We start from the raw sequence: 26,003 nt of genomic DNA, 5'->3' as shown, positions 1-26,003 counted from the left end.
TACAGACAGAGAAAGGGAGATATTGTCAATCCACTGATTCACTCCCCAAATGGCCAATAGAGCTAGCCAATCAGAAGCCAGGAGCCTCTTCTGAGTCTCCCACATGGGTGCAGGGGCCCAAGCACTTGGGCCATCTTCCACTGCTTTCCCAGGCCACAAGCAGAGAGCTGGATCTGAACTGGATCAGCCGGGACACGAACTGGCACCCATGTGGGATGCTGGCAATGCAGGCAGAGGCCCAACCCACTACAGCACAGAGCCAGACCCTTCATTGCTCATTATTAAGATGGGGCTGTTTGGGTCCAATGCTGTGGTGTAGCAGGTAAAGCCGTTGCCTGCATTGCCAGCATCCCATATGGGCGCTGGTTTGAGTCCCGGCTGCTCCACTTCCAATCCAGCTCTCTGCTATGTCCTGAGAGGGCAGTGGAGGATGCCCAAGTCCTTGGGCCCCTGCACCCATGGGGGAGACCTTGAGGAAGCTCTTGGCTCCTGGTTTCAGACTGGACCATCTCCAGCTGTAGTGGCCATTTGGGGAGTGAACCAGCGGATGGAAGACTTCTTTCTCCCTCTGCCTCTCTGTAACTTTGCCTTTCAAATAAATAAATAAATCTTAAAAAAAAAAAGATGGAGTTATTTGTACTTACTAATGTAAGATACTAATGGGAAGAACTGAGTATGGGGCATGTAGGAATTCTCAATAGTAATGCCCAGTATCAACCTGGGAAAGATAAAATTACACGGTTATCACACATGGTCTAATTTTTTTATAAGGTTAGAGAGTGTAAATATTTTAAGGAATATTCTAAACTTATTTTTCACTTGTGCTGAACATCTTTTCAGGCCATCATCATCCTGGCTCCTGCCTTCAGATCAGCCTAGCTTCGGTCGTTGTGGCCATTTGGGGAGTGGATCAGCGGATGGAAGACCTCTCTCTCAGAGAGAAGCTCTGCCTCTCAAATAAATAGATAAATCTTTAAAAATAATAATAATAATGAACAAGAGATTCAAATAGATATTCCTGGAGCCAGCAATGTGGCATAGTGGGTAAAGCTTCTGCCTGCAGTGCCCGCATCCCATATGGGTGCCAGTTCAAGTCCCAGCTGTTCCACTTCTGATCCAGCTCCCTAATAATGTGCCTGGGAAACCAGTGGAAGATGGTCCAAGTACTTGGGTCCCTGCACCCACATGGGAGACCTGAAAGAAGCTCCCAGTTCCAGGCTTCAGTTTGTCCCAGCTCTAGCCGTTGCAGCTATCTGGTGTGTGAACCAGCGAATGGAGGACCTCTCTCTCTGTTTCCTCCTCTCTCTCTGTAACTCTGACTTTCAAATAAATAAATCTTAAAAAAAATAGATATTCCTACAAAGAAGAAAGACTAATGGCCAATAAGCACACAAAATTATATTCAATACCACTGGTCATTAATGAAATGCAAATCAAAACCACAACGAGATACTACTTCACACCAACTAAGTTGGTTTTAATCAAACAGACTGACAATAACAAGTGTTGTTAAGCATCTGCAGCAACTAGAACCCTCTCAAACAAGACTGGTAGAAGCATAAAATACAGTAAAACACTTAGACAGTTTCTCAAAATGTTAAACATAGGGTTTCTATGTTATCCAGCAATTCCATTCCTAGGTATACACCAAAGGAATTGAAAATTTATCCACACAAAAACTTGTAAACAACATTATTTCTAATGTCATAGCAACATTATTTATAATAGACAAAAAGTGGAACCAACACATATGGCCATCACTTGATAGATGGACACACACAATGTAGACTATAACACAATGGAATACTCAATCATAAAAAGGGATGAGGTACTAATATCTACTACAACATGGATGAACTGTGAAAACATTGCACCAACAAAAGTCAGCCACATAGGATCATATACTGTATAATTCCACACATATGAAATATCTAGAATACAGACAGAAAGTAATTAGTGGCTGCTTAGGTATAAGAAGGATAGGGGAAAGGAGAGCAATGGGCATAGGGTTTATTTTTGGGATGATGAAATGCTCTCATATTGATTGTGGTAATGGTTACACAAGCTGTGAATATACTAAAAAAAATCACTGAATTACACACTTTGGGTGAATTTATAATACAAAATTATACTTCAATAAAGTTTTTTTTTTTTTGGTCATTTATGTGAGTAGTTAGACCTCCAGGATCCACCCCTACTCAGATAGCCAAATAACTACCCCCTTCTAACTCTGACACAAACTGGGAGATTTATTATCTGGAGAACATGAATCTTAACCAAAGTCTGGACAGGGAGGGGGCAGGGAGAGGGTGCACCAGACTACAAGTAGGGGAAAGTCTGTACACTGAAAGTATGATACCCAGTTCTTCTTTCATTTTATGACCACAAAACCAGAACTAGCATATCACTCTTGGCAGAACTGAAAAAAGAAATACAAAGAAAAACCATATAGACTGTAACATTTTAAAATTTTTCCAATAAATATTTGTTACATCTCCTTATCAACCCAACAACAGAGTTTTCACTATTTATCCAACATCTTTATTTAGACCTCTAATAGATGGGTCTAATTTAACATATCTAAAACCAAATCTGGAGGCCAGTGTTATGGTGTAGAGGGTTAAGCCACCGTATGTGACACCAGCATCCCACATGAACACCAGTTCATCTCCTGGCTGCTCTACTTCCAAACCAGTTCCCTGCTAATGCACCTGGGAAAGCAACAGAAAATAGTCCAAGTGCTTGGAACCCTGCCATCCCCATGGGAGACCCAGATGGAGTTCCTTGCTCCTGGCTTCATCCTGATCCAGCCATGGCCATTTGAACCATTTAATGAACCAGCAGATGAAAGATTCTCATTCTCTCTCTCTCTCTCTCTCTCTCTCTCTCTCTCTGCGTGTGTGTGTGCGTGTGTATGTGTGTGTGTCTGCCCTTCAAATAAATAAAATCCATCTTAAAAAAAAAAAAAAACAATCTGTCTCAAACATACTCCACCTAAATATTCATTTTTTAATTAATTAAGAGGCAGAGAGAGAGAGAAAGAGAGAGAGAAAGCTCCCATATGCTGGTTCACTCCCCAAATCACAACAGCCAGGCCAAACCAGTAGACAGCAACTCAACCCAGTTCCCTCATGTGGATGGCAGAGACCCACCAATTATTGAGGCATCATCTGCTTCCTCCAATGACCTACATCAGCAGAAAGTTGGAACTGAGAGCGAGAGATGGGCCTCAAACCCAGGTACCAAGATATGAGATGTGAACATGTGAACTACAAGGCAAAAGGCCCACCTCTCTGCCTGTGTTCTCTACCAGTTTGTATACCGACATGACCTGACCTGTCTACCATTCCATATATCCTCCAGTCTCTCTCTTACTGATTCCATTCCAGCCACATGGCCTACTTGCTATCTCCCAAACATTCCAAGTAAGTTCATATCTCAAGGTCTTTTGTTCTTCCTATTCCTTCTACCTAGAATGCTCTGCCTCTTCATATCCACATGGCTTAATCCATTTCTTCCTTCAAGTTCCAGCTCCAATGCTCCCTTATCAAGTTACCTTCCTATGAACATCAATATAAAAGAAGAGTCATCAGGGCCAGCATTGTAGCACAGTGGGTTAAGCCACCACCTACAATAGAAGTATCCCATTTGGGCACCTGTTTGAGCCCTAGCTGCTCTGCTTCCCAACAAACAACCTGCTAATGCACCTAGGAAAGCAGCAGAAAATGATCCAAGTGCTTGGGCCCTGCCACTTATATGGGAGGCTGAATGGAGTTTCAGTCTCCTAGCTTCAGTGTGCCCCAGCCATAGCTGTTGGCCATGTGGCGAGTAAAACAGCAGATGGAAGATCAATCTCTGTCTCTCTGTAACTCTGCCTTTCAAATAAATACATCTTGAAAAAAAGAAAAAGAATAACCATCCTGTCTCATCACTCGTTATTCACTCATTACCTGCCCATGTCTGCTTTGTTACTCTCCACAGACTTATCATCAACTAACATACTACACTTATGTTTTCATTCTTCTTTTTTAAAGATATATTTTTTTGAAAGGCAGAGTGTCACAGAGAGAGGGAAAAACAAGAAAGGAAACTTATCCACTGGTTCACTCCCCAAATGGCCACACAGCCAGGACTTGATCAGACCAAAGCCAGGTCTCCCACACGGGTGGCTGGGATTTGGGTACTTGAGTTATTACCTGATGCCTCCCAGGTACATTAGCAGAGAGCTGGATCAGAAACACCTGGTTTTTTTTTTTTTTGAGGGGGGGGAGGGGTGGGGGAGGCCGATGCCATGGCTCACTTGGTTAATCCTCCACCCGCGGCGCCAGCATCCTATATGGGCGCCGGGTTCTAGTCCCGGTTGCTCCTCTTCCAGTCCAGCTCTCTGCTGTGGCCCAGGAGGGCAGTGGAGGATGGCCCAAGCATCTGGGCTCCTGTACCCTCATGGGAGACCAGGAAGAAGAACCTGGCTCCTGGCTTCGGATCAGCGCAGCGCCAGCCATTTGGGGAGTGAACCAACGGAAGGAAGACCTTTCTCTCTCTCTCTCTCTCACTGTCTATAACCCTACCTGTCAAATAAAAAAAAAAAAAAAAAAAGAAAGAAACACCTGTTTTTTGTTTCAATCTTTAATTCCCTGACTACAATGTCAGTTTAAGAAGATGGAGGCTGTGTGCTGGTCTCTGCTATGCCTCACACACCCAGAAATGTGCCTGACACTCTCAATAGATAACTACTGAATAAACACTATAATAGGAACAGGGTACTGTAAAAATAGTTTAGAGAATGAGAGCCCTCAGAAATTAAAAAGAAGAAATTCAATTTATGAGATTTAAAAGTCTCCAAAAAAGTTGTCTCTTTTTTATATTTCAGTAATAATTTCTTTTTATTTTTACTTATTTTTTGCTAATATAAAGAGAACAGATTTCATGTATTTCATAGATACAATTCTAAAAATATAACAATGCTTTCCTCCCTCTTCCTTCCTATCTTTTTTTTTAACTTTTGAAATAACATACTTTCAATTTACTTTATAATCACAGCCTTAAAGCTCCATTAAACAAATATTTCAACAAGTAAAAATGTAGAAAGACCACTGTTTCACAGGAATACAGACAAAGGCTAAAAACAATAATCAAGTCACAAGATGTCAATTTCACTCATATACCTTCAGGGTTTTTTTGTACTCTATATATTAGCTACCACAAATCAGAGAAAATATATGATATTTGTCTTTTGGGGTCTGGTTTATTTCACTAAGCATAATGGTCTCCAGTTGCAAAAAAAAAAAAAGTAAAAGAAACAAAGTCAAGTCTCCCAAGATGCAACAACAAAAAGATAAAAAAAAAAAAAGGAAAGTCACACACCCACACACCCAGTTGTCTAATAGTTAAATAATAAAAACTCCAGAAAAAGAGAACAGAAAAACCCTGAGAAGAAATTGTATAGAAATAACACCAGACAATTCCTCAAAATAAAGAACACTGTTCCCTGAGTAAAATGGCCACCAAATGCCTTGCACATTAGAAAAAAAAGAGATCCATACTAAGGAGCCAGCGTTAGGCACAGCAGGTTAACCAGCCTCTTTACATCCACATCCCATATCTGAGTGCTTGGGATTCACTCCTGACACCTGTACTCCGATCCAGCATTTCTGCTAATAAACCTCAGAGGCATCAGATGATGACTCAAGTACCCACGGGGTAGAACCAGATAAAGTTCTTGGCTCCTGGCTTTGGCCTGGCCCAGCTCTGGCTGTTGTGGGTATTTGGGTAGTGAATCAGCAGATAGAAGATCTCTCTCTCTCTCCCCCTTTCCTTCTCTGTCATTCTACCTTTCAAATAAATACATTAAAACTTTTTTTAAGTTCATAATAAGAAACATTGTATCTGTTATGTTCTAAAATTTCATAGTCAGTGGAACTTCTACAGCACAAATAATTTGACATCTTCAAAAATATATTAGGGGCTGGCACTATGGCACAGTGGGTTAAAGTCCCAGCCTGCAGTGCTAGCATCCCATACGGGCACCAGTTCATGTCCCGGCTGTTCCACTTCTGATCCAGCTCCCTGCTAATGGCCTGGGAAAGCAGTGGAAGATGGACCAAGTATTTGAGTCCCTGAACCCATGTGGGAGACCCAGAAGAAGCTCCTGGCTCCTGGATTCAGATGGGCCCAGCTCCGGCTATTGTGGCCATTTGGGTAGTAAACCAGTGAATGGAAGACCTCTCTCTCTCTCTCTCTCTCTCTCTCTCTCTCTCTCTCTCTGTAACTCTGTCTCACAAATAAATAAAATAAATCTTAATATTAAAAAAAGAAAGAAAAAAAGACACAAAACTGTTCATCAGTGGCTCTTTAAAAAATGTGTGTGTGTGTGTGTGTATAGAGGGGTCGGCATTGTGGCACAGCAGGTAGAGCTGCTGCCTGCAATGCTGCCACCCATATGGGTGTCAGTTCTTGTTCCAGCTGCTCCATTTCCAATTCAGGGCCCTTCCATTACTCTTCTTGTATAAAAATGTTCTTAGATACTTTCATCTGGCCTCTTTGGTTATTCAAGTGAATTTTAAATGCTTATTTATTTATTTTCATCTATTTGAAAGGCAGAGAGAAAGAGAAGTTCTATCCACTAATTCACTCCCCAAACACATCGGCAAGGGCTGGGACAGGTTGAAGCTAGGAGTCTGGAATTCTATCCAGATCTCCTAAGTGTGCGACTGTGGCCCAAGCACTTGGGCCTACCATCTACTACCTTCCCAGGTGAATTAACAGGAAGCTGGAAGGGAAGCAGAGCAGCCAGGAATCAAACTAGCACTCTAGTATGGGATACAACAGGTAGCTTAACTGGCTGCACCAAAACACCCACACTGCCGGCGCCGCAGCTCACTAGGCTAATCCTCTGCCTGCGGCGCCAGCACCCGGGTTCTATTCCCAGTTGGGGCGCCAGATTCTGTCCCGGTTGCTCCTCTTCCAGTCTAGCTCTCTGCTGTGGCCCAGGAAGGCAGTGGAGGATGGTCCAGGTCCTTGGGCCCCGCACCCACATGGGAGACCAGGAGGAAGCACCTGGCTCCTGGCTTTTGATTGGCGCAGTGCGCTGGCCATAGCGACCACGTGGTGGGTGAACCAACAGAAAAAGGAAGACCTTTCTCTCTGTCTCTCTCTCTCACAGTCTAACTCTACTTGTTTAAAAAAAAAAAAAAAAACACACTCTTCCATATGATTTTTAGATTAAGACTTCTCAAACTACTTCCACTGAAGTTTGAATTGGAACTGCTTTAACTCAAAATACAGTCTGTGGAGGATGCAAATGCCTACAGTGTTGTGTGTTCTCAAATTCCCTCACTAAGGGGAATCCCACAGGCATCCAAAAAGAGTTATGGATCACCTCTAACCCAATAAGAAGCAAAACCCAAAATGGAGTAACTTATGCTAAGCACAGAGAGTGAAGCATGTGACGATATATGTTTCAATCTCTGTGCGCAAGCATCTGTATATGCAAACATCTCTGTATAAATCTGCTGCTGTATAGATAGGCTTGTGGTGAGGTGCTGTCTAGGCTTATCTATATGGTAGCAGTCCATCTACATACAAAGCATCTGCTGCCATGTGGATATGCTCGTAGAAGGTGATGACATGCGCAGAAGGCATCTGCGACTACTTAGATACATGCGACCTGAGTGATAAAAATACTAATACGTGATTGGCCACAGTCAGATCTGCGGACAGCTGTGATAACAGCCAAAGGAGTCTATTGGTGACACCCAGTGACTTCATCTACTACAGAAAGTGAATAAAAGGCAAGCCTCACAGCTGCTCCTCATCTTCTGGGAACCATGGCTCACTGCCAGTGATGGCCGCGTGGATCCTCTGCATCTTGCAGAGACTCTGCTAGATTCTTTGCTGAACTCGACCTCGCCTAGGTGTCCTAGCCGCTGCTGGAGCCCACATCGAAGCCGGACTGAACTTTTACATCTCAGCGTTAGACCTAGAGGATGACCCTACGACGCTTCTATCTCCATCACTGTAGTCCGGAGTGCCAGGACTTCCATGACAGAAGTAAGTGACTGGAATCCTACTTCTAGTGGTAACGGAGAATAACAGACTCTGGACTTTAGCTTTCGCTTTTCGTGACTGCGATACAAACCTTAAGAATGCAGAATTTATGATGTGAACTTAGTCATGTGTGACTATACAGTCTGCTGGAGTATCCAGCAATAATAATATGTGTGGAGCATTTGCACGTGTTGTCGTCACTGGACATTTCATGAATTGTCTTATTCTTAGATGTGTGTTGTGATCAGTGGATTAATTATATATTGAGTGATATTTTCATGAGATTGTTCTACCTTTAGATGTGTGTACTGAATATACAGAGTGGTATTGAACAATAAATTTTATTGAAAATGCCATTACAATTCTGTGTGGTTCTTCCCCATGCTCTAACACATTGCATTAGCCTTGTCGAGCTGTGTGACAAGTGGCACTCGCGACACTCACCATTTTCTTTTAGAACCCTATATTAAATTTCATAATCTTTAATGTATTTGGTAGTTTTATTCCTATTTTGCTACTGTGGTGAAAAAAAATCTCCAGTATCATTTTCTCTGATTCTTGCTAGTAAGAATATAAATACAATCATTACATATTACTTTCTGCCTGTCCTCCTTATTACATGTGACCTGAGTGATAAAAATACTAATACGTGATTGGCCACAGTCAGATCTGCGGACAGCTGTGATAACAGCCAAAGGAGTCTATTGGTGACACCCAGTGACTTCATCTACTACAGAAAGTGAATAAAAAATAAAATTTTTTTGTTGTTGTTGTTTTTTTTTTACCAGTGTCACAATTTTAAAGCTGGGGGTAGCATTATGGCTCAGTGGGTTAAACCACAGCCAGCAATGCAGGTATCCCATACTGGAGGGCCAGTTTGAGTCCCAGCTGCTCCGTTTCTGATCCAGTTCCCTGCTAACGAACCTGGAAAAGTAGCAGAAGATAGCCTAACTACCTGGGCCCCTGCCTCCCACATGGGAGACCCAGATGGAGTTCCAGGCTCTTGGCTTGAGCCTAGCCCAGCCCCGGCCATTGTAGCCATTTGTGGAGTGAACCAAAAGATGGAAATTCACTCACTCACACTCTCTCTCCCTCTCTGTCTCCCAAATCATATCCCCTTCTAAAAGTTGTAATTGTTACTGCTATTCTTGCCTTTATGTATTTCTTCAGCTAAAGTTTCTAGATCAATGTTAAATGATAGCAGTGAGTTCAACAAAGTAAACCTCTAACATTTATCATTAAACAAAGCTTATAAGTTCTTATTTATCTAATAAGTATTAAAAAGTGTACTTAGGACCAAATTTTTATCTGTTAAAATACTTAATTTTTACAAAGCAGAAGGGAATTTTAAAAAGATAAATTAACACACATTAAATTTCTTTCAATCTTATTTTTGTATCACAGAAATCATATTTTATACTTGTAAACAGATGCTCTTTTCTCATTTAAAACTCACCTGAAAAGCATTCCACAAAACCAGCTAGTATACATTATTCAAATTATAAAATTACATTTTAATATTACTTTTGTCATTTAGAAACTATGTATACCAAATATTTTACATTACTTCCTCAACCTTATAAGTAATTACTTGCAAACTTTCCAAATATTCCATGAAAATTGTTAATAGTAGATGGATTTTATGGGGCCAGCGCTGTGGCATAGCAGGTAAAAGCTGCCACCTGCAGTGCCGGCATCCCACGTGAACCACAGGTCAATTCCCAGCTGCCCCACTTCGATCCAGCTCTCTGCTATGGCCTGGGACAGCAGAAGATGGCCCAAATCCTTGGGCCCCGTACCCACGTGGAAGGCCTGGAGGAAGCTTCTGGCTCCTGGCTTCAGATTGGCGCAGCTTCAGCCACTGAGACCAACTGGGGAGTGAACCAGTGGATGAAAGACCTCTCTTTCTCTCGCTGCCTCTCCTTCTCTCTGTGAAACTCTGACTTTCAAATAAATAAGTAAATCTTTTTAAAAAATGAATAGATTTTAAAAATTAGAGGCAAGACATAAGATACTTTACTAAGATATAAAAGCTCTCAGGGCTGGCACTGTGGCATAGTGGGCTAAAGCCTCCATCTGCAGTGCCAGCACACTATATGGACACCTGTTTGAGTCCCATTTTTTTTTTTTTTTTTGACAGGTAGAGTTATAGACAGTGAGAGAGAGAGAGAGAGAGAGAGAGAGAAAGAAAGGTCTTCCTTCCATTGGTTCACCCCCCAAATGGCCGCTATGGCCGGTGCTGCGCTGATCTGAAGCCAGGAGCCAGGTGCTTCCTCCTGGTCTCCCATGTGGGTGCAGGGGCCCAAGCACTCGGGCCATCCTCCACTGCTCTCCTGAGCCACAGCAGAGAGCTGGACTGGAAAAGGAGCAACCGGGACTGGAACCCGGTGCCCATATGGGATGCCAGCACCGCAGGTGGAGGATTAACCAAGTGAGCCACAGTGCCGGCCTCTGAGTCCCATTTTTCCTCCTCTTCCAATACAGCTCTCTGCTATGGCCTGGGAAAGTAGAAGACGGTCCAAGTGCTTGGGCCCCTGCATTCGCATGGGAGAAGTGGAATAAGCTCCTGGCTCCTGGCTTCAGATCAGCCCAGCTCTGGCCGCTGCAGCCACTGGGGGAGTGAACCAGCGGATGGAAGACCTCTCTGTCTCTCCCTCTCTCTATCTGTAACTCTACCTCTCAAAATAAATTTTAGGGGCTGGCGCTGTGGCACAGGGGGCAAAGCCCCACCCTGCAGTGCCAGCATCCCATATGGGCGCCGGTTCGAGTCTTGGCTGCTCCGCTTCTGATCCAGCTCTCTGCTATGGCCTGGGAAAGCAATGGAAGATGGCCCAGGTCCTCGGGTCCCTGCATCCTCATGGGAGACTAGAAGTTCCTAGCTTCGGATCAGCTCAGCTTTGGCTGTTGCAGTCATTTGGGGAGTGAACCAGTGGAATGGAAGACCTCTCTCTCTCTCTCTCTGTCTCTCTGTCTTTCAAATGAATAAAATAAATCTTTAAAAAAATAAATAAATTTTAAAAATATTTAAAAAGAAAAATAAATAAAAGTTCTCAAAAATGCCAAATATATAATATAAACAAAATGCCTCTCAAAAATATTTTATATTTTTGGAAGAGAAAAACTTTCTCTAAGCTTAAATCACTGAATGAATAATATACATGCTATAAAATAAGTGTAAAGCATACCTCAAATTCTTTTCTAAGACGTTCCTCTCGTTGAGTGCTAAATTCAAGTTCATTCGTTTGTCGCTGTAAGAGTTCAGAGCAGTCCATATGTTCAGTTTCTAATTGTTCTACTTTCTTGTGCATATTTTGTACAGCACTATCTTGCTCCTGGAAGTAATTCATTTTTGTATCAATAAAGTTTATAAGTTATCAGCACCTAAAAGTTACTCTAAAGAAGACAGTGAGGAACTAAACCTGAGCTTCAACTATAAAAATAGGTTAATTTAGGTGAGAGAGACCTGGATACTTTTCAGCAATGTTCAGAACAAACGTGCACTTAAAAAGTAATCCTAGAGTTTGACAAAAACATGATTACAACATATTTAAAATTAAAAATGTGTGAAGCACACTAGTTCAATTGACCTCAGTGAGTATTTACATAATATTATATTTAAATTGTCATAAAGTTTTCCCCTCTCATTAAAACTTGAATTCGTAACATAAACGTATGTTGCTCCTTTATGTGAGAAGGGATGCTCTGCTAGAGTGCTTTATAATAACCCTTGAGAGATGTTCACGCGCACTCACTTAAATGTGAGGACAAGCTTATGGCTCTTAAGCTTGTCTCCACTAGATGGCTGTGTTTCACTTCCTCTTCAGTTTTCAGAATTTTTCAAACCTTAGCTACCACTGAAAGAAAATTAACTCCAGGTAGTCCTCTAGTTAAATTTTTCAATCTCTTTTTCCAACTAAATTCATAAATAAGAGCTCAATTTTATTGAAAGTTCAAATGTGAAATTAGCATGTATATATGAAAGGTATGTTCCACAATAACTAATCTAGAGTAATCATTCTCACTTAAAGCCCTTAACAAAATTTTATTTTCCACCTTCTTCTCACCATCATAATCTTATTCATAGACATACATACATATTTAAACATGCTTCCAAGAATTCCTAGCCACTCAAATGAATTTGGGTATGTTTCGAGCATCAAATATAATTTTCTATCAAATATTCTAGCTTAGAAAGTACACAGCAGTACAGTCAAGGGATAAAAAAAAAAACTTAAATTCAATTCTTCTCTTCATATTGCATCATTCATAAGTATTCTTCAGTTGACCATATATGTAACTCTTAATAATTATTTCCTTTAGGTCATAAAGACTTCTTAATATACAAAAGTTATCAACTTATACGTTTTTAATCTTCACACTTTCATAGTTAAGAACAAAGCTGTGGGGCCAGTGTTGTGGTGCAGCAGGTTTAGCCACTGCCTGTAACACCAGCATCCTACATCAGAATGCCAGTTCAAATCCTGGCTGGTCTGCTTCCAATCCAGCTTCCTGCTAATGCACCTGGGAGGGCAGCAGATGATGGCACAAGTACTTGGGTCCCTGCCACTCACATGGGAACCTGGATGAAGTTCCTGGCTCCTGGTTTCACTCAGGCCCAGCCCTGGCAATTGTGGCCATCTGGGAAGTGAACTAGAAGATGGGATTCTCTCTTTTCCTCTCTCCCTCTCTCCCTCCCCTTTTCTCCCTGTCTCTCTGTCTCTCTGTCTCTGTCTCTTTGTCTCTCACTACCTCAGTCGTTCTTTCAAATAAATAAATCTTTAAAAAAATAAAGCTGGATACTAAAGCAACACTACCTACAACTAACAGCACTAACAAATGCTTGTATAATGACACTCTATATCAAAAAACAAATGGTATTATGAACAGCATTATGTAATCTAATTTTATCATAAGAGTATTTCCATATATGAAAGCACTTTTGAGAACATTAAGCACCACACAAGACATTGTTATTCTAACATGCTATGTCCCCCTCCTTTAGGCCATCAACCACCAGCATTAATTCAGTCACTGTTAAATTATATGCCTTGTTAATTTACAAATCATAATCTCCAACTTTCAATCATCCCCTTAAATATTATGCATTTTTTAAATTTTTTCATTTTATTTTAAAGTGTTTCAAATAACACAGAAAAAAGAGTTGAATGAGCACACAGATTTAACAAATTTTAACAGTTTGCCATATTCAATTCATATGTAAACATTTATATATGCATATACATACCCTTTTTAAAGCAAGGGAGGATATATTAATATCACATAACCTGGTATTTATGACAAGGATTATAAAATGGGGTATATTATCTTATTAAGAAGTAAAGTTCAGTGAAGACAGCATGTCATATATAGTCTTTATTGTGTTGAGGTATATTCTTTCTCCATCAAATTTGTTCAAGGCTTTCAACATGAATGTATACTGTATTTTATTAAAATCCTTTCTCTGCATCTATTGAGATGATCATATGATTTTTTTCTTCCATTCTTCTTGCATCATGAACCATTCCTGCCATCCCTGGGATAAATCCCACCTGGTCAGGAAGAATAATCCCTTTGATGTGCAATTGAATGTCATTTGCTAATATTTCACTGAGAATTTCTGCATCTATGTTTATCTGGAATATTGGTCTCTAGTATTTTCTGTTGTATCCTTGTCTGGTTTTGGGATTAACATAATGCTGGTCCCTTGGGATGAGTTTGGAAGGATTCTCTATGTTTCAATTGTTTGCAATACTGTAAGAAGAACTGGTATTAGTTGTTCTTAAAAAATTGACAGAATTCAACAGTGATGGCATTTGGTCCTGGGCTTTTCTTTGCTGGGAGACTATTACTGATTCAATCTCATTACTTGTTAGTGTTCTGTTCAGGTTTTCAATGTCTTCATGATTTAATTTGGTAAGGTATGTTTCCAGAAATTGATTCATTTCTCCTAGGTTTTCCAATTTATTGACATATAGTTGTTCATAATAGTTCCTAACAATTCTCTGTATCTCTGTACTATCAGTTTTAATACCTCCTTATCTGATTTAGTTAATTTGACTCTTCTTTTTTCTTTTTGGTTAGTTTGATAAACAATTTATCAATTTTGCTTACCTTTTCAAAAGACCAAATCTTCATTTAATATTTCGTATTTATTTCTATGTTGCTTATTTGTTCTCTATTTTTATTATTTCTTTCCTTCTACTAATTTTAGGGTTTGTTGTTTTTCTAGATCCTTGAGATGCACTGTTATTTACTTGATACCCTTCCATTGTTTTTTATTTATTTATTTATTGACAGGCAGAGTTACAGACAGTAAGAGAGACAGAGAGAAAAGTCTTCCTTCTGTTGGTTCACCCCCCAAATGGCCGCTACAGCCGGCATGCTGTGCCGATCCAAAGCCAGGAGCCAGATGCTTCTTCCTGGTCTCCCATGCGGGTGCAGGGCCCAAGCAGCACTTGGGCCATCCTCCACTGCCTTCCCGAGCCACAGCAGAGAGCTGGACTGGAAGAGGAGCAACCGGGACAGAACCGGTACCCCAACTGGGACTAGAACCCGGACTGCCAGCGCCGCAGGTGGAGGATTAGCCTAGTGAGCCACGGTGCCAGCCTCTTCCATTGTTTTTGATTGCAGCCACCTGCTGCTATAAACTTTCCTCTAGTAATGCTTTTGCTGTACCTGTAAGTTTTGGTGTGTTGTGTTTCCACTTTCATTAATTTAAATTTTCCTTTTGATTTCTTCAATCAATCCTTGTTCATTCAATGGTATGTGCTTCAATCTCCATGTTTCTATAACTTCTGATGTTTATTTTGCTGTTAATTTCCAACTTTATTCCCTTGTAGTCAGAAAAGATACATCAAGTGATCTTTAAGTTTTTTTTTTTAATTTGTTGAGACTTGTTTTATAGTCTTATCTTAGAAAATGTTCCATGTGCTGATGAAAGAATGTGTATTCTGTAGCTATGGGATGGAATGTTCTATACATGTCTATTAGGTTCACTTGGTCTATAGTGTAGGTCAACTATGTTGCTTCTTTGTTGATATTTTTTTGTCTGGCTGATCTATCCATGATAAAAGTGGGGTGTTGAAGTATATCAATATTATTGTGCTGGATCCGAACATTTCTTTTAGATCTAGAATGTTTTCTAAAACTAGGTGTTCGAGTATTAAGTTTATCTTTATTTATCATGGTAATATCTTCTTACCAAACTGACCCCTTGCTCATTATATAGTGACTTTCCTTGTCTAACAGTTTTTGTCTAAAAGTCTATTTTGTCTGATATAAGTATAGCTAATCCTACTCCATCCAGTTTCCATTTGCATGGGGTACCTTTTTCTATCCTTTTACTTTCAGTCTGTTTGTGTCTTCACTGGTGAAGTACATTTCTTGTAGGCAGCATAATATCAGTTTTTTTTTTAATCCATTCAGTCTACATCTTTTAATTGGGTAATTTAGTCCATTTACATTCAAGGTTATTACTGATAAGTAATGACTTGACTCTGCCATCCTTAGGTTGTGATGAATTCCTTCAGTTTCTGCTTGTCTTCCAAAGTCTTTATTTATCCTGCATTTATGAAAGAGAGCTGCACTGGTTAAGATACTCTGGTTTGGAAGATTTTTCTTTCAGAACTTGAACTTTATCTCTCCATTCTCTCCTGGTCTTTAAGGTTTCTGTGGAGAAATCCGCTGTCAATCTAAGGGGAGTTCCTCTAAAATTATCTGGAATTTTCATTTGAAAATGTATCCAGGGGTCCTGGCACTATGGCTTAGCGAGTAAAGCTGCTGCTTACAATGGAGACATTCCATGAGTGCCAGTTCAAGATCCAGCTGCTCCACTTTCAATGTAGCTCCCTGCTAATGTGCCTGGGAAAGCAGTGGAAGATGGCCGCATCCCATATCAGAGTGTCTGGATCAAGCCACAACTGCTCCACTTCAGGTCCAGCTTCCTACTGATACACACCTGGGAAGGCAGCAAGTAATAGCCTAAGTACTGGGGATGTACTCCCAGATGGATTTCCAGGCTCCTGGCTTTGTCTTGGCACAGCCCTGGCTATACAGGTATTTGGGGGATGAACCAGTAAATGGAAGACCTAGCTCCATCTACCTCTCTCTGAAATAAATGGAAATAAATTTTAAAATTTCAAATAAAAAAGTCTGTAGAACTAAAAAAATGACAACCAGTATATGCTACAAAATCTACACACTATATAATTCTGTTTATGTAAAATACCAAGAACAGGAAAATCAATAGATAGGGAAAATAATTAGTGATCACCAGTGGCTGATTAGGAGGCAGAGCAAAAAGGGAGACTGGTAATAGGTACAGGGTTTTGGAAGAAACTGAAAATATTCTGAAGTGAAATAGTTTTTACGGTGCACAACTCTGATATATAAAAAATGATGGTTTGTGTTATATGAATTACATTTCCACATACCTTCAGAGATAAAGCAAAACCAGTATGTTACAAAAATCAAACTTCAGAAACAAAATAAAACCTAAAAATCAAAAACATATAAGGATAAATGGGGAATTAGGAAATAATACTTGGAAAATACACAATATAACCCAAAAAAATGAAATAAAAAATAAAAAGGTAATATGCATCAATCAATCCAGAGAGTCCAATATTCAACAAATATAAAGGATCTTACAGAGAAATAACAGTGAAAACAAAGGAGAATAAATCATTAATGAAATAATTCAAGCCAATTTCTAAACCTAAAAGACATAAATTTTTCTCATAAATTCTTAAAGAAAAATATGTAATCATATCCAAAGGATCATGAATCAGAATGAATTACAACTTCTCTACAGCAACCCTAAAAGATAATGGGAAATTTAAAAAATGGCAAATTTCTTGGCAAAAATTGTTTTCAATACAGAATTTCATAAAGAAATTTTCTGTTCCTAATAACAATTTAAATTATTTATAAAGAATTTTAAATAATTTATAAAGAAAAGAGGGTTCTTAAATTTTTATTTTTGATAAACATCTAATACTTGAACATTTTTCTGGGGTACAGTGCAATATTCAACACATATATAAAAGATAAACCAATCAAACTATGCAAGTAGCCTTTCTATTTCCACATCTTTTGTGCTTGGAATTTAACAGTTATTTACACAGCATATAATAATAGTTCTGAATACTAATACTGAATAACAGTTGTCTGTGCTATAGAAAACCAGAACTTGTTACTTCAATCTGACTGTGTTTTGATACCCATTATCCAATCTCTCTCTATCACCCTTTCCCCCATCCTTTCTGAGCTCTGGTAATCAATATTCTAAGTTCAAATGGACTATGTTTTTTTAACTTGCACATATGAAAATGTATTTATCTTCCTGTGTCTGGCTTGTTTCAGTTAATATAATGATCTCTAGATCCACTCACTTTACTGTAAATGTCAGAATTTCCTTCTTTTTTGTAGTGAAAAATATTCCATCATGTATATATACCACATTTTCTTTATCCATTCATTCACTGATGGTCATCTAGGTTGATTGTGTATCTCAGCTATTGTAAATAGTGCTACACTAAACATGGGAATGCAGGCATCTCCTTCATATGCTGATTTCATTTCCTTCAGATATATATCTAGAAGTGAGACATACTAAATCTTCGGTCTAGCCCAGCGGTAGCTGTTGCAAGTACTTGGGGAGTGAAAGAGCAAATGGAAGATATTCTTTTTTTCTCTCTCTCTTCCTCCCTCTCTTTCTCTCTCTCTTTTCTTGCCTTTCAAGTACATGAAAATAAAAACATTTAAAAGGGGAAATTCCATTATCAAATACCATCACTATTCTAAAGCTATGATTAATGAAACAATTTGATTTTTTTTCTTTTTTTCTTCAGGGGAGAGCGCAAACACAGTGCCCCACTATCACAAATTATGCAGTTGAGTTTCCCGCATTTGGGGAAATCATAGGGGTCAGCAACCCAGAGTGCAATGTGTGATCCTCGCCCTAGGAAAACCACCTTTGTGATCATGCTGTATCCCTTGCCAGGTTAGTGTAACAATTTGACATTGATGCAGAAACAGACTAATATGTAAGTAAAACAGGAATAAAATCTTAGATATAAATGAATGACATATGATAAACCATAAATCAATCTAACATTATAAACATAGCATTATAAATCAATAAACATAAACAATTAGACAACTGAATAACTTGTAAGGGACATTTAGTTATTCATTTAGAAAAAAATTAAATTACATCTCATGCTACACATATAAAAAATATATATTCTGACTTTGGATTATACAGGTATAAGACATTTTTTAAATAATTATTATAAAAGAAAAACTGATAAATTTAACTACATCAAAATTTTTTTTAAAGGTAGAATAACAGAGACTGGTTGAGAGTAAGAGAGAGACAGAGATCTCCATCCACTGGTTCACTCCCCAAGTGACCTTAACAGCCAGGGGTTGGCCAGGCTGAAGCCAGGTGCTAGGAAATCCATTCCAGGCCTCCCACATGGGTATTTGAGCCATCACCTGCTGCTTCCCAGGCACATTAGCAGGGAGCTGGATCAGAAGCAAAGTAGCCAGGCTTGAACCAGCATTCCAATATGAGATACGGGCATCCTATACAGTGGTTTAACTCTCAATCACCTTAAAATGTAAAACATCAAACATCATATAAATTCTGTCTCTACAAAGAGGGAAAAGATGTTTGCAAAGTAGCCAAAGATTAGTAACCAAGTATATAAAAAGCTCCCATTAATCAATAAAAACATCCAAAAGAAAAAAGGACAACAAATACAAACTGGCAGTTCAGAACAAAAGAAACATGAATAACCAATACAAAATATGCTCAACAATGGGGAAGTGGAAATTTAAGCAAGAAAAAGGTACAATTTCACACACACCCTATCACAAAAAAAAAATTAAACCTGAAAAATCCTGAGAGCATGTAAGCAAAGAGAAACTCTTCTCTCAAATTGGTATATCCACCTGGGAGAACCATTTGATGTATATCTTACCTTCTAATGACTGCAGACTGGACGTATGCCCACATAAACAAAGATATCTGATGTTCAAGGAAACATTATCAATAATAATTTAAACTAGGAAAGAACTTAAATCTCAGTCAAGTGGTGGGTAAAATAATTATGGTGTACAGAAAGGACAAAATATCAGATAGCAGTTAATTGAACTATTTTATTAACTTTGATAAATCTCTAAAAACACATAAAAAGACAAGTTTGACAAAGATGTATATATACAGTATGATATTCTATGTATATTTTTAAAATACTAAAATAGCATTATATAGAATCAATGTATATTCACTGAAGATTAAATACCAACTTCCTAATGGCAGTTTTCCTTTTTTTAAATAATATATGTATGTATGCTTTTAAAATGGAGAGAGGGCACGAGATCTTCCAACTACTGGTTCATTCCTCAAATGGCCATAGTGGCCAGAGCTGAGTCAGGTTTAGGGCAGGAGCCAGGAATTCCATCTGGGTCTCCCACATAGGCAGCAGGTGCCATCTTCTGCTTTTTTCGCAGGCTCATCAGCAGGGAGCTGGATCAGACCAGGGCTCCAATATGGGATGCCAGTGTCACAGGTGGGGCTTAACCTTCTATCCCATAATACCATAATATATATGCTGTACCATAATAACCTGAAGGTGGTTATCTTTTTAGCGTGGGTGGTGGCAGAACAGTTCACTAATATGTCAATTTACTACTTCTTAATTCTGAAACACATGTGATAAATACTAACATCATCTAGGTGGCAAGTACTAACTTTATTAACGACATTGGTTAGTTATGTTGAGTATTGGCTGCTTCAATCCCTGATAAGTTCAAATATTTAAGTTATAGTTTTATCAATATAATACAAGTATAGGAAACTCCAAAAGATCTACAAAATCCCTCATGAAATTTACATAAAATTTAATTTGCCTGTCCAAAAAAATTAAGCTTTAAAACTTTTTTCATAGATTTTTTAAAAAAATTTATTTATTTATTTGAAAGTCAGAGTTACACAGAGAGAAGGAAAGGCACAGAGAGAGAGGTCTTCCATCTACTGGATCACTCCCCAGATGGCAGCAACAGGCAGAGCTGTGCCAATCCGAAGCCAGGACCCAGGAGCTTCTTTCGGGTCTCCCACGTGGGTACAGAGGCCCAAGGATTTGGGCCATCTTCTACTGCTGTCCCAGGCCATAGCAGAGAGCTGATCAAAAGTGGAGCAGTCAGGTCGCAAACCCAGTGCCATATGGGATGCTGGCACTGCAGGTGGCAGCTTTTACCTGCTATGCCACAGCACTGGCCCCAAGAATTTATTTTCTAATCAAGCCAAAAACTACCTGGGCTGCCCGGATCTTCACAATGGAAAAAGAAGTGTGAAGTATGTGTCAATGAAATAAAATCCTATTAGGACACTGAAAATTGAGGGAGTTTTTTTCTTTTTCCACTAGAGGGAGTTGTTGAACTGAAAATATTTTTAAATGAGGCTTGTTTTTCAACTGACATTTAACATCATAGGAAAACACATTGTGCTCTTTGAAAATAAGCTTGTTTTCTTTCCACATCTTCAAGAAACATAAACCACAAAGTATGATTCTTTATATGCACTCATATAAACAACATTTCTCAGAATCCAAATTATGGCTCCAGTCCTGAAGAATGCTAACTATATATTTAAAAGCATCAGAGCTGAAGTACTCCTCTTCACTAGCTTATAAACAATATCAGGGAGGGTGTTTAGCCCAGGGATCAAGAGGCTCATGTCCCATATCAGAGTACCTGGATTCCATGCCCAGCTCCACTCCTGACTCCAGCTTCCTGCTAATGCAGACCCCCTGGAGACAGCAATGATGGTTCATGTAATTGGGTTCCATCACTCTCAAGGGAGACCTGGATTGAGTTCCAGGCTCTCAGCTTCAGCCTTGCCAGCGGATGGGAGTGTTTATTCCATCTCCCTCATCTCCCTCTCCCTTTCTCCCTCATCCCTCCCTCAAGTAAATAGTTTTAAGAAAAAAAAAAAAAAAGACACCAAGATAGCTAGCTACAAAGTCTGTGGTAATCTCCTAAAAGAACCAGAACAAGTTCCTCCTCTAAACCCCCGAAGCCAGCACAGTTCAGCAATCAAAACTAGTGCTTATTAAGGTGGGCGCTGTGGTCTATCAGGTTAAGCAACAGCTTGTGAAGTTGGCATCCTCTATCACAGCACCAGTTCAAGTCCCAGCTGCTCCACTTCCAACCCAGCTTCCTGCTAATGTGTCTGGGAAGATAAACGCTTGGACCCCTGCCGCCCTTGTAGGAAGCCAGGATGGAGTTCCTGGCTCCTGGCTTCAGAATGGCCCAGAATGGGCTCTTGGAGGCCATTTGGGGAGTGAACAAGCAAGCGGAAGATAGAGATCTTCTTTCTCTTTCACTGTCACTCTGTCCTTCAAATAAACACATGCATACAAATTTTTAAAAAATTGGTGTTCAGGGGCAGCGCTATGGCACAGCGGGTTAACACCCTGGCCCGAAGCTCTGGCATCCCATATGGGCACTGGTTCAAGACCTGGCTCCTCCACTTCCTATCCAGCTCTCTGCTGTGGCCTGGGAAAGCAGTAGAAGATGGCCCAAGTCCTTGGGTCCCTGCTCCATGTGGGAGACCCGGAGGAGGCTCCTGGCTCCTGGCTTCGGATACTTGCAGCTGCAGCCCTTGGGGAGTGAACCAGTGGATGGAAGATCTCTCTCTCTCTCTCCTTCTTCTCTCTGTGTAACTCTGACTTTCAAATAAATAAATAAATAAACAAATCATTAAAAAAAAAGCCTTTAAAAAAAAAAAATTGGTGTTCATTGCTGAAGCGTAAACTGATACTAACTTTGTATAGCACCTATCATAATTACAAATCTATAAGCTCATGAGCCAGCAATTATATTTCTAGGCATTTACACAGAAGAATCACTTGTATGACTGCTTGAAGATAACAACAAGAATGTTACTGAATAATTTTCAGTTAGAGCGAATTTTTTTGAAAGAAATAAAACATCCACCAATAAGGTACTGCTGAGATAACAGGGGGCTCCGGAAAGTTCATGGAAATTTTGCACCATCTTTTAATTCCATCTTTCCATGGTTTTTGAAGCCCCTTTGTATGGGAACATTTATGTAACAGAAAACCATGCAAACACTAAAATAATAAGGTATGCATACAAAATATTGAGGCATATAGCTTTATTTATATAAATACATTAGTGTACATTTCTGTATCTTTTGACAAGGAGTGGAATTGGAGAGGAAAGGGGCAAGACCGTCACATTCTGCTTTTGAGTTTCCTAAAACTGTAGGCATTTTTACAATACACACAACATGTCAATTTTATAAACTCAATATTAAGATATTCTCTGCTTGAAAACACCATTCAGTACCCATGCCAGAGTCATTTTCTATATCATTTGCCAACAGGTGACAAGAAGTTTTCTGGGAAAATACAAAGAAATGCTCTTTGTTGCCCCACCTCAGTGGTGGTGAACTTCCAAACACTTTCTTTTCATGTAACCATAACTGTACTTGCTGGGCCAATCTTTGACATGTTGTACCCCAAAGTCTAACCTATCTTAGCATACAAGCTGCTATGTCTAAGCCTGGGATGATAACTTTCCTTAATGCCCCTCTTCCTCCTCTTTCTGTTGTTCATGTTATTATTTTTTCTCAAAAATTTATTTTTATTTATTTGAAAGGCAGAGTTACAGAAAGGGGAAGACATAGAGAGGTCTTTCATATGCTAGTTCACTCCCCAAGTGGCCGCAACAGCCAGAGCTGGGCCAGGAGGAAGCCAGGAGCCAGAAGCTTCTTTTGGGTCTCCCACGTGGGTACAGGGGCCCAAGCACTTGCACATTAGCAGGGAGCTGGATCAAATGTGGCGCCCATATGGGAAGCCAGTACCGCAAGTAGAAGCTTAACCTTCTATGCCACAATGCCGGTCCCATGATATTTTCAATCTACAGTAACACACTAAACTTAGTCAATGAGTGAGGAATCAATAACGTTATACCCTGGTTAAGCGACAGAATTCTGGAAATGAAATTATGAATTAATATTCTCAATGCTTTCAATCCTGACTTTTTTTTTTTTTTTTTTTTTTTGAGAGACAGAGTTAGACAGTGAGAGAGAGAGACAGGGAGAAAGGTCTTCCTTCCGTTGGTTCACCCCCCAGATGGCCACTAAGGCCAGCACACTGCACTGATCCAAAGCCAGGAGCCAGGTGCTTCTTCCTGGTCTCCCATGCGGGTGCAGAGCCCAAGCACTCGGGCCATCCTCCACTGCCTTCCTGGGCCACAGCAGAGAGCTGGACTGGAAGAGAAGCAACAGGGACTAGTACCCGGCGCCCCGACCGGGACTAGAACCCGGGGTACCCGTGCCACAGGCGGAGAATTAGCCAAGTGAACTGCAGCGCCAGCCCAGTCCTGACATTTTTTAAAAGATTTATTTTATTTGAAAGAAGGAGTTACAGAGAGAGGGAGAGAGAAAGAAATCTTCCATCTGCTGATTCACTCCTCAAATGGCCACAATGACCAGGAGTGGGCCTGATCGAAGCCAGGAAATTCTTTCGGGTCTCCTACATGAGTACAGGGGCCCAAGGACTTGGGCCATCCTCCACTGCTTTCCCAGAAGCATTAGCAAGGAGCTGGATCATAAGTGGAACAGCCAGGATTCGAACCAGCACCCATATGGGATGCCGGCACTGCAGGTGGCGGCTTTACCTGCTATACCACAATGCCCGCCAATTGGAATGGGGTGGAAAAATTATCAAGAGGGTTATGGATTTTTTTTTTAAGTTTATTTCTTTATGTGAAAGGCAAGAGTAGGAAGTAAAGCAGCTGGAACTAGAATCAACCCCCATATGGGATGTTAACATTGCAGAAGGTAGCTTAACCTGCTGTGCCACAATGCCGGCCCCTGATGGGTTAAGTGGTTCAAAAACAAAGCTTTACCATGCCCATCCCACACTGCCTACCACACAAAAGACTGCAGCAAACATGCAGGAACAAAGGAAAAATAAATTACAAAAATAAATACTATTTTTAAATATACACAGGTAAATTTTTAAAATAATAAAATCATACACATGTATTTTTAAAAAAATCAACAAATACTCAGTTCTAAAATTACCATACCTTTGATTTGTTTTCAGATATCAAATAATGCTAAAGACAAACATGGAATGTTTACAAACATGGAATGTTTATACTTTATCAAAAGAGGGCATGAGTTTTAAAAAATGAGAAACATTAACTTTAAATGAAGTAACTTTTGAGGTAACTTTAGTAAGAATGTGTATAAATATTTCAGGAAGGTGAACCTCTATTTACCACTACAAATACTACAGAAAGAAAAAAGGATTGCATAAAAATAAGATTTTATTTATTACTGTTTCTGAATTCTAAAGCTCAAATGAGAGAAATATTACACCAACCTTGTTAAAAATGAGGTTTTACCAAGAAATTTTTTTTAAACTTACTTTAAAAACTGAATTCCCTCAGAGAGCTACACAAAGAGTACACCATATGATACCAGCACCTAATTATAGGATATGGGGCCGGCATTGTGGCATAGCAGGTTAATTATAGGATAAAAAAGCAAAGCCATCAACAGTCACTTTAAAAGATATAAGATTTTTATTCTATCTCTCAGACTGTTTTTCTAAAAAGACTTTCCTTACAGAAAGTGAGATAATAGTTTCTTAAGCTTGACTTACAAAAGAAAAATAGCTTTTTTTAGTTAATATAGAAAGGACAAGGAATTGAAAAACAGAGTTCTAAAGGTTTCAGTTGCAAAATACATGTTAACAAAAGCAGTAAGATACTGGGGCCAGGAATCAGGGATTATGTTCCCTACCCTTCTCCAAACATCATAATCAAAGATTCATACTGAATTTAGAATATTTTTAGTACTTCATAATATAAAGGTGGTAATAATCATATATGTTTTCTTTGTGATTAACAGAATTCATCAAGAAACTGGAACAAAATCACCTCATTTACATATTTAAATATCCATCTCTGGATCATATTTTGTTGTAAATTTAGGCCTCTGGCTGGTAGCACTACAGATTTCTGAGTGTTTACTAGAGGCTATTTTCATTTCTTTAAGTTTGCTTGTTTGTTCTAGGTAACTTTTTTTTTTTTTTTTTTTTTTTTTTTTTTTGACAGGCAGAGTGGACAGTGAGAGAGAGAGACAGAGAGAGAAAGGTCTTCCTTTGCCGTTGGTTCACCCTCCAATGGCCGCCGCTGCAGCCGGCGCACCGCGCTGATCCTGGCAGGAGCCAGGAGCCAGGTGCTTTTTCCTGGTCTCCCATGGGGTGCAGGGCCCAAGCACCTGGGCCATCCTCCACTGCACTCCCTGGCCATAGCAGAGAGCTGGCCTGGAAGAGGGGCAACCGGGACAGAATCCGGCGCCCCAACCGGGACTAGAACCCGGTGTGCCGGCGCCGCAAGGTGGAGGATTAGCCTATTGAGCCACGGCGCCGGCTGTTCTAGGTAACTTTTAAGAAAAATAATTATCAGCAATAGCTCAAATATCCAAGCAGTTACACAATTTCTCTTTTTTATCCTATAACATTTTGTTCAACATTTTATCACTTAATTATATACTTTCTCTCTTTACATCTCTCTCAATGTTGAAAGCTCTCCCAGTTCAGAAACCATATATTAGTATAGTGTAGTTTTAGATCCTCCATACATAAGATGAAGTGAGGTGAGGGAAGCTAGACAGTTTACACACAGATACTTAGGATACCAAGCAATATAAAAAGCATCCTCTCATCTTTCCATATTTTACAGGAGTGGGGAAGGGGGAGGGGCAGTACAGATATGACTGAGAAGGAAAGCACTACACAAAGACCAAGGTTCAGAAAAGCTGTGCTTTTGTTGATATTCTGAATATTCATACACACAGAAAATTCAGTACATTCACCGTTCACTTCCAGCTTTCACTCTTAAAT

At 39.7% G+C, this 26,003-nt stretch overlaps 1 protein-coding gene and 1 non-coding gene across 7 annotated transcripts in view; both read right to left on the bottom strand.

The window, feature by feature from the left end:
* CCDC171 (coiled-coil domain containing 171) overlaps positions 1–26,003 on the bottom strand; it is a 394,098-nt gene that overhangs the window by 322,661 nt on the left and 45,434 nt on the right. For all 6 annotated transcript variants that reach the window (XM_089317363.1, XM_089317367.1, XM_070052470.2 and 3 more), the window contains one exon: positions 11,232–11,378. In XM_089317363.1, coding sequence (XP_089173489.1) covers positions 11,232–11,378 — 147 coding nt within the window. The remainder of the gene's footprint in view (positions 1–11,231; positions 11,379–26,003) is intronic.
* On the bottom strand, positions 17,895–18,057 carry LOC127485329 (U1 spliceosomal RNA). The gene has a single exon (XR_007912433.1). It is a non-coding gene; the product is annotated as a U1 spliceosomal RNA (small nuclear RNA).

The sequence above is a fragment of the Oryctolagus cuniculus genome, chromosome 1 (genome assembly GCF_051225735.1).
Source record: "Oryctolagus cuniculus isolate XC-2025 breed Fujian yellow rabbit chromosome 1, ASM5122573v1, whole genome shotgun sequence".
NCBI classification, from domain to species: Eukaryota; Metazoa; Chordata; class Mammalia; order Lagomorpha; family Leporidae; genus Oryctolagus; species Oryctolagus cuniculus.
Note: the sequence above shows the minus strand (reverse complement) of the source record. Positions and strands in the feature narration are given on the sequence as shown.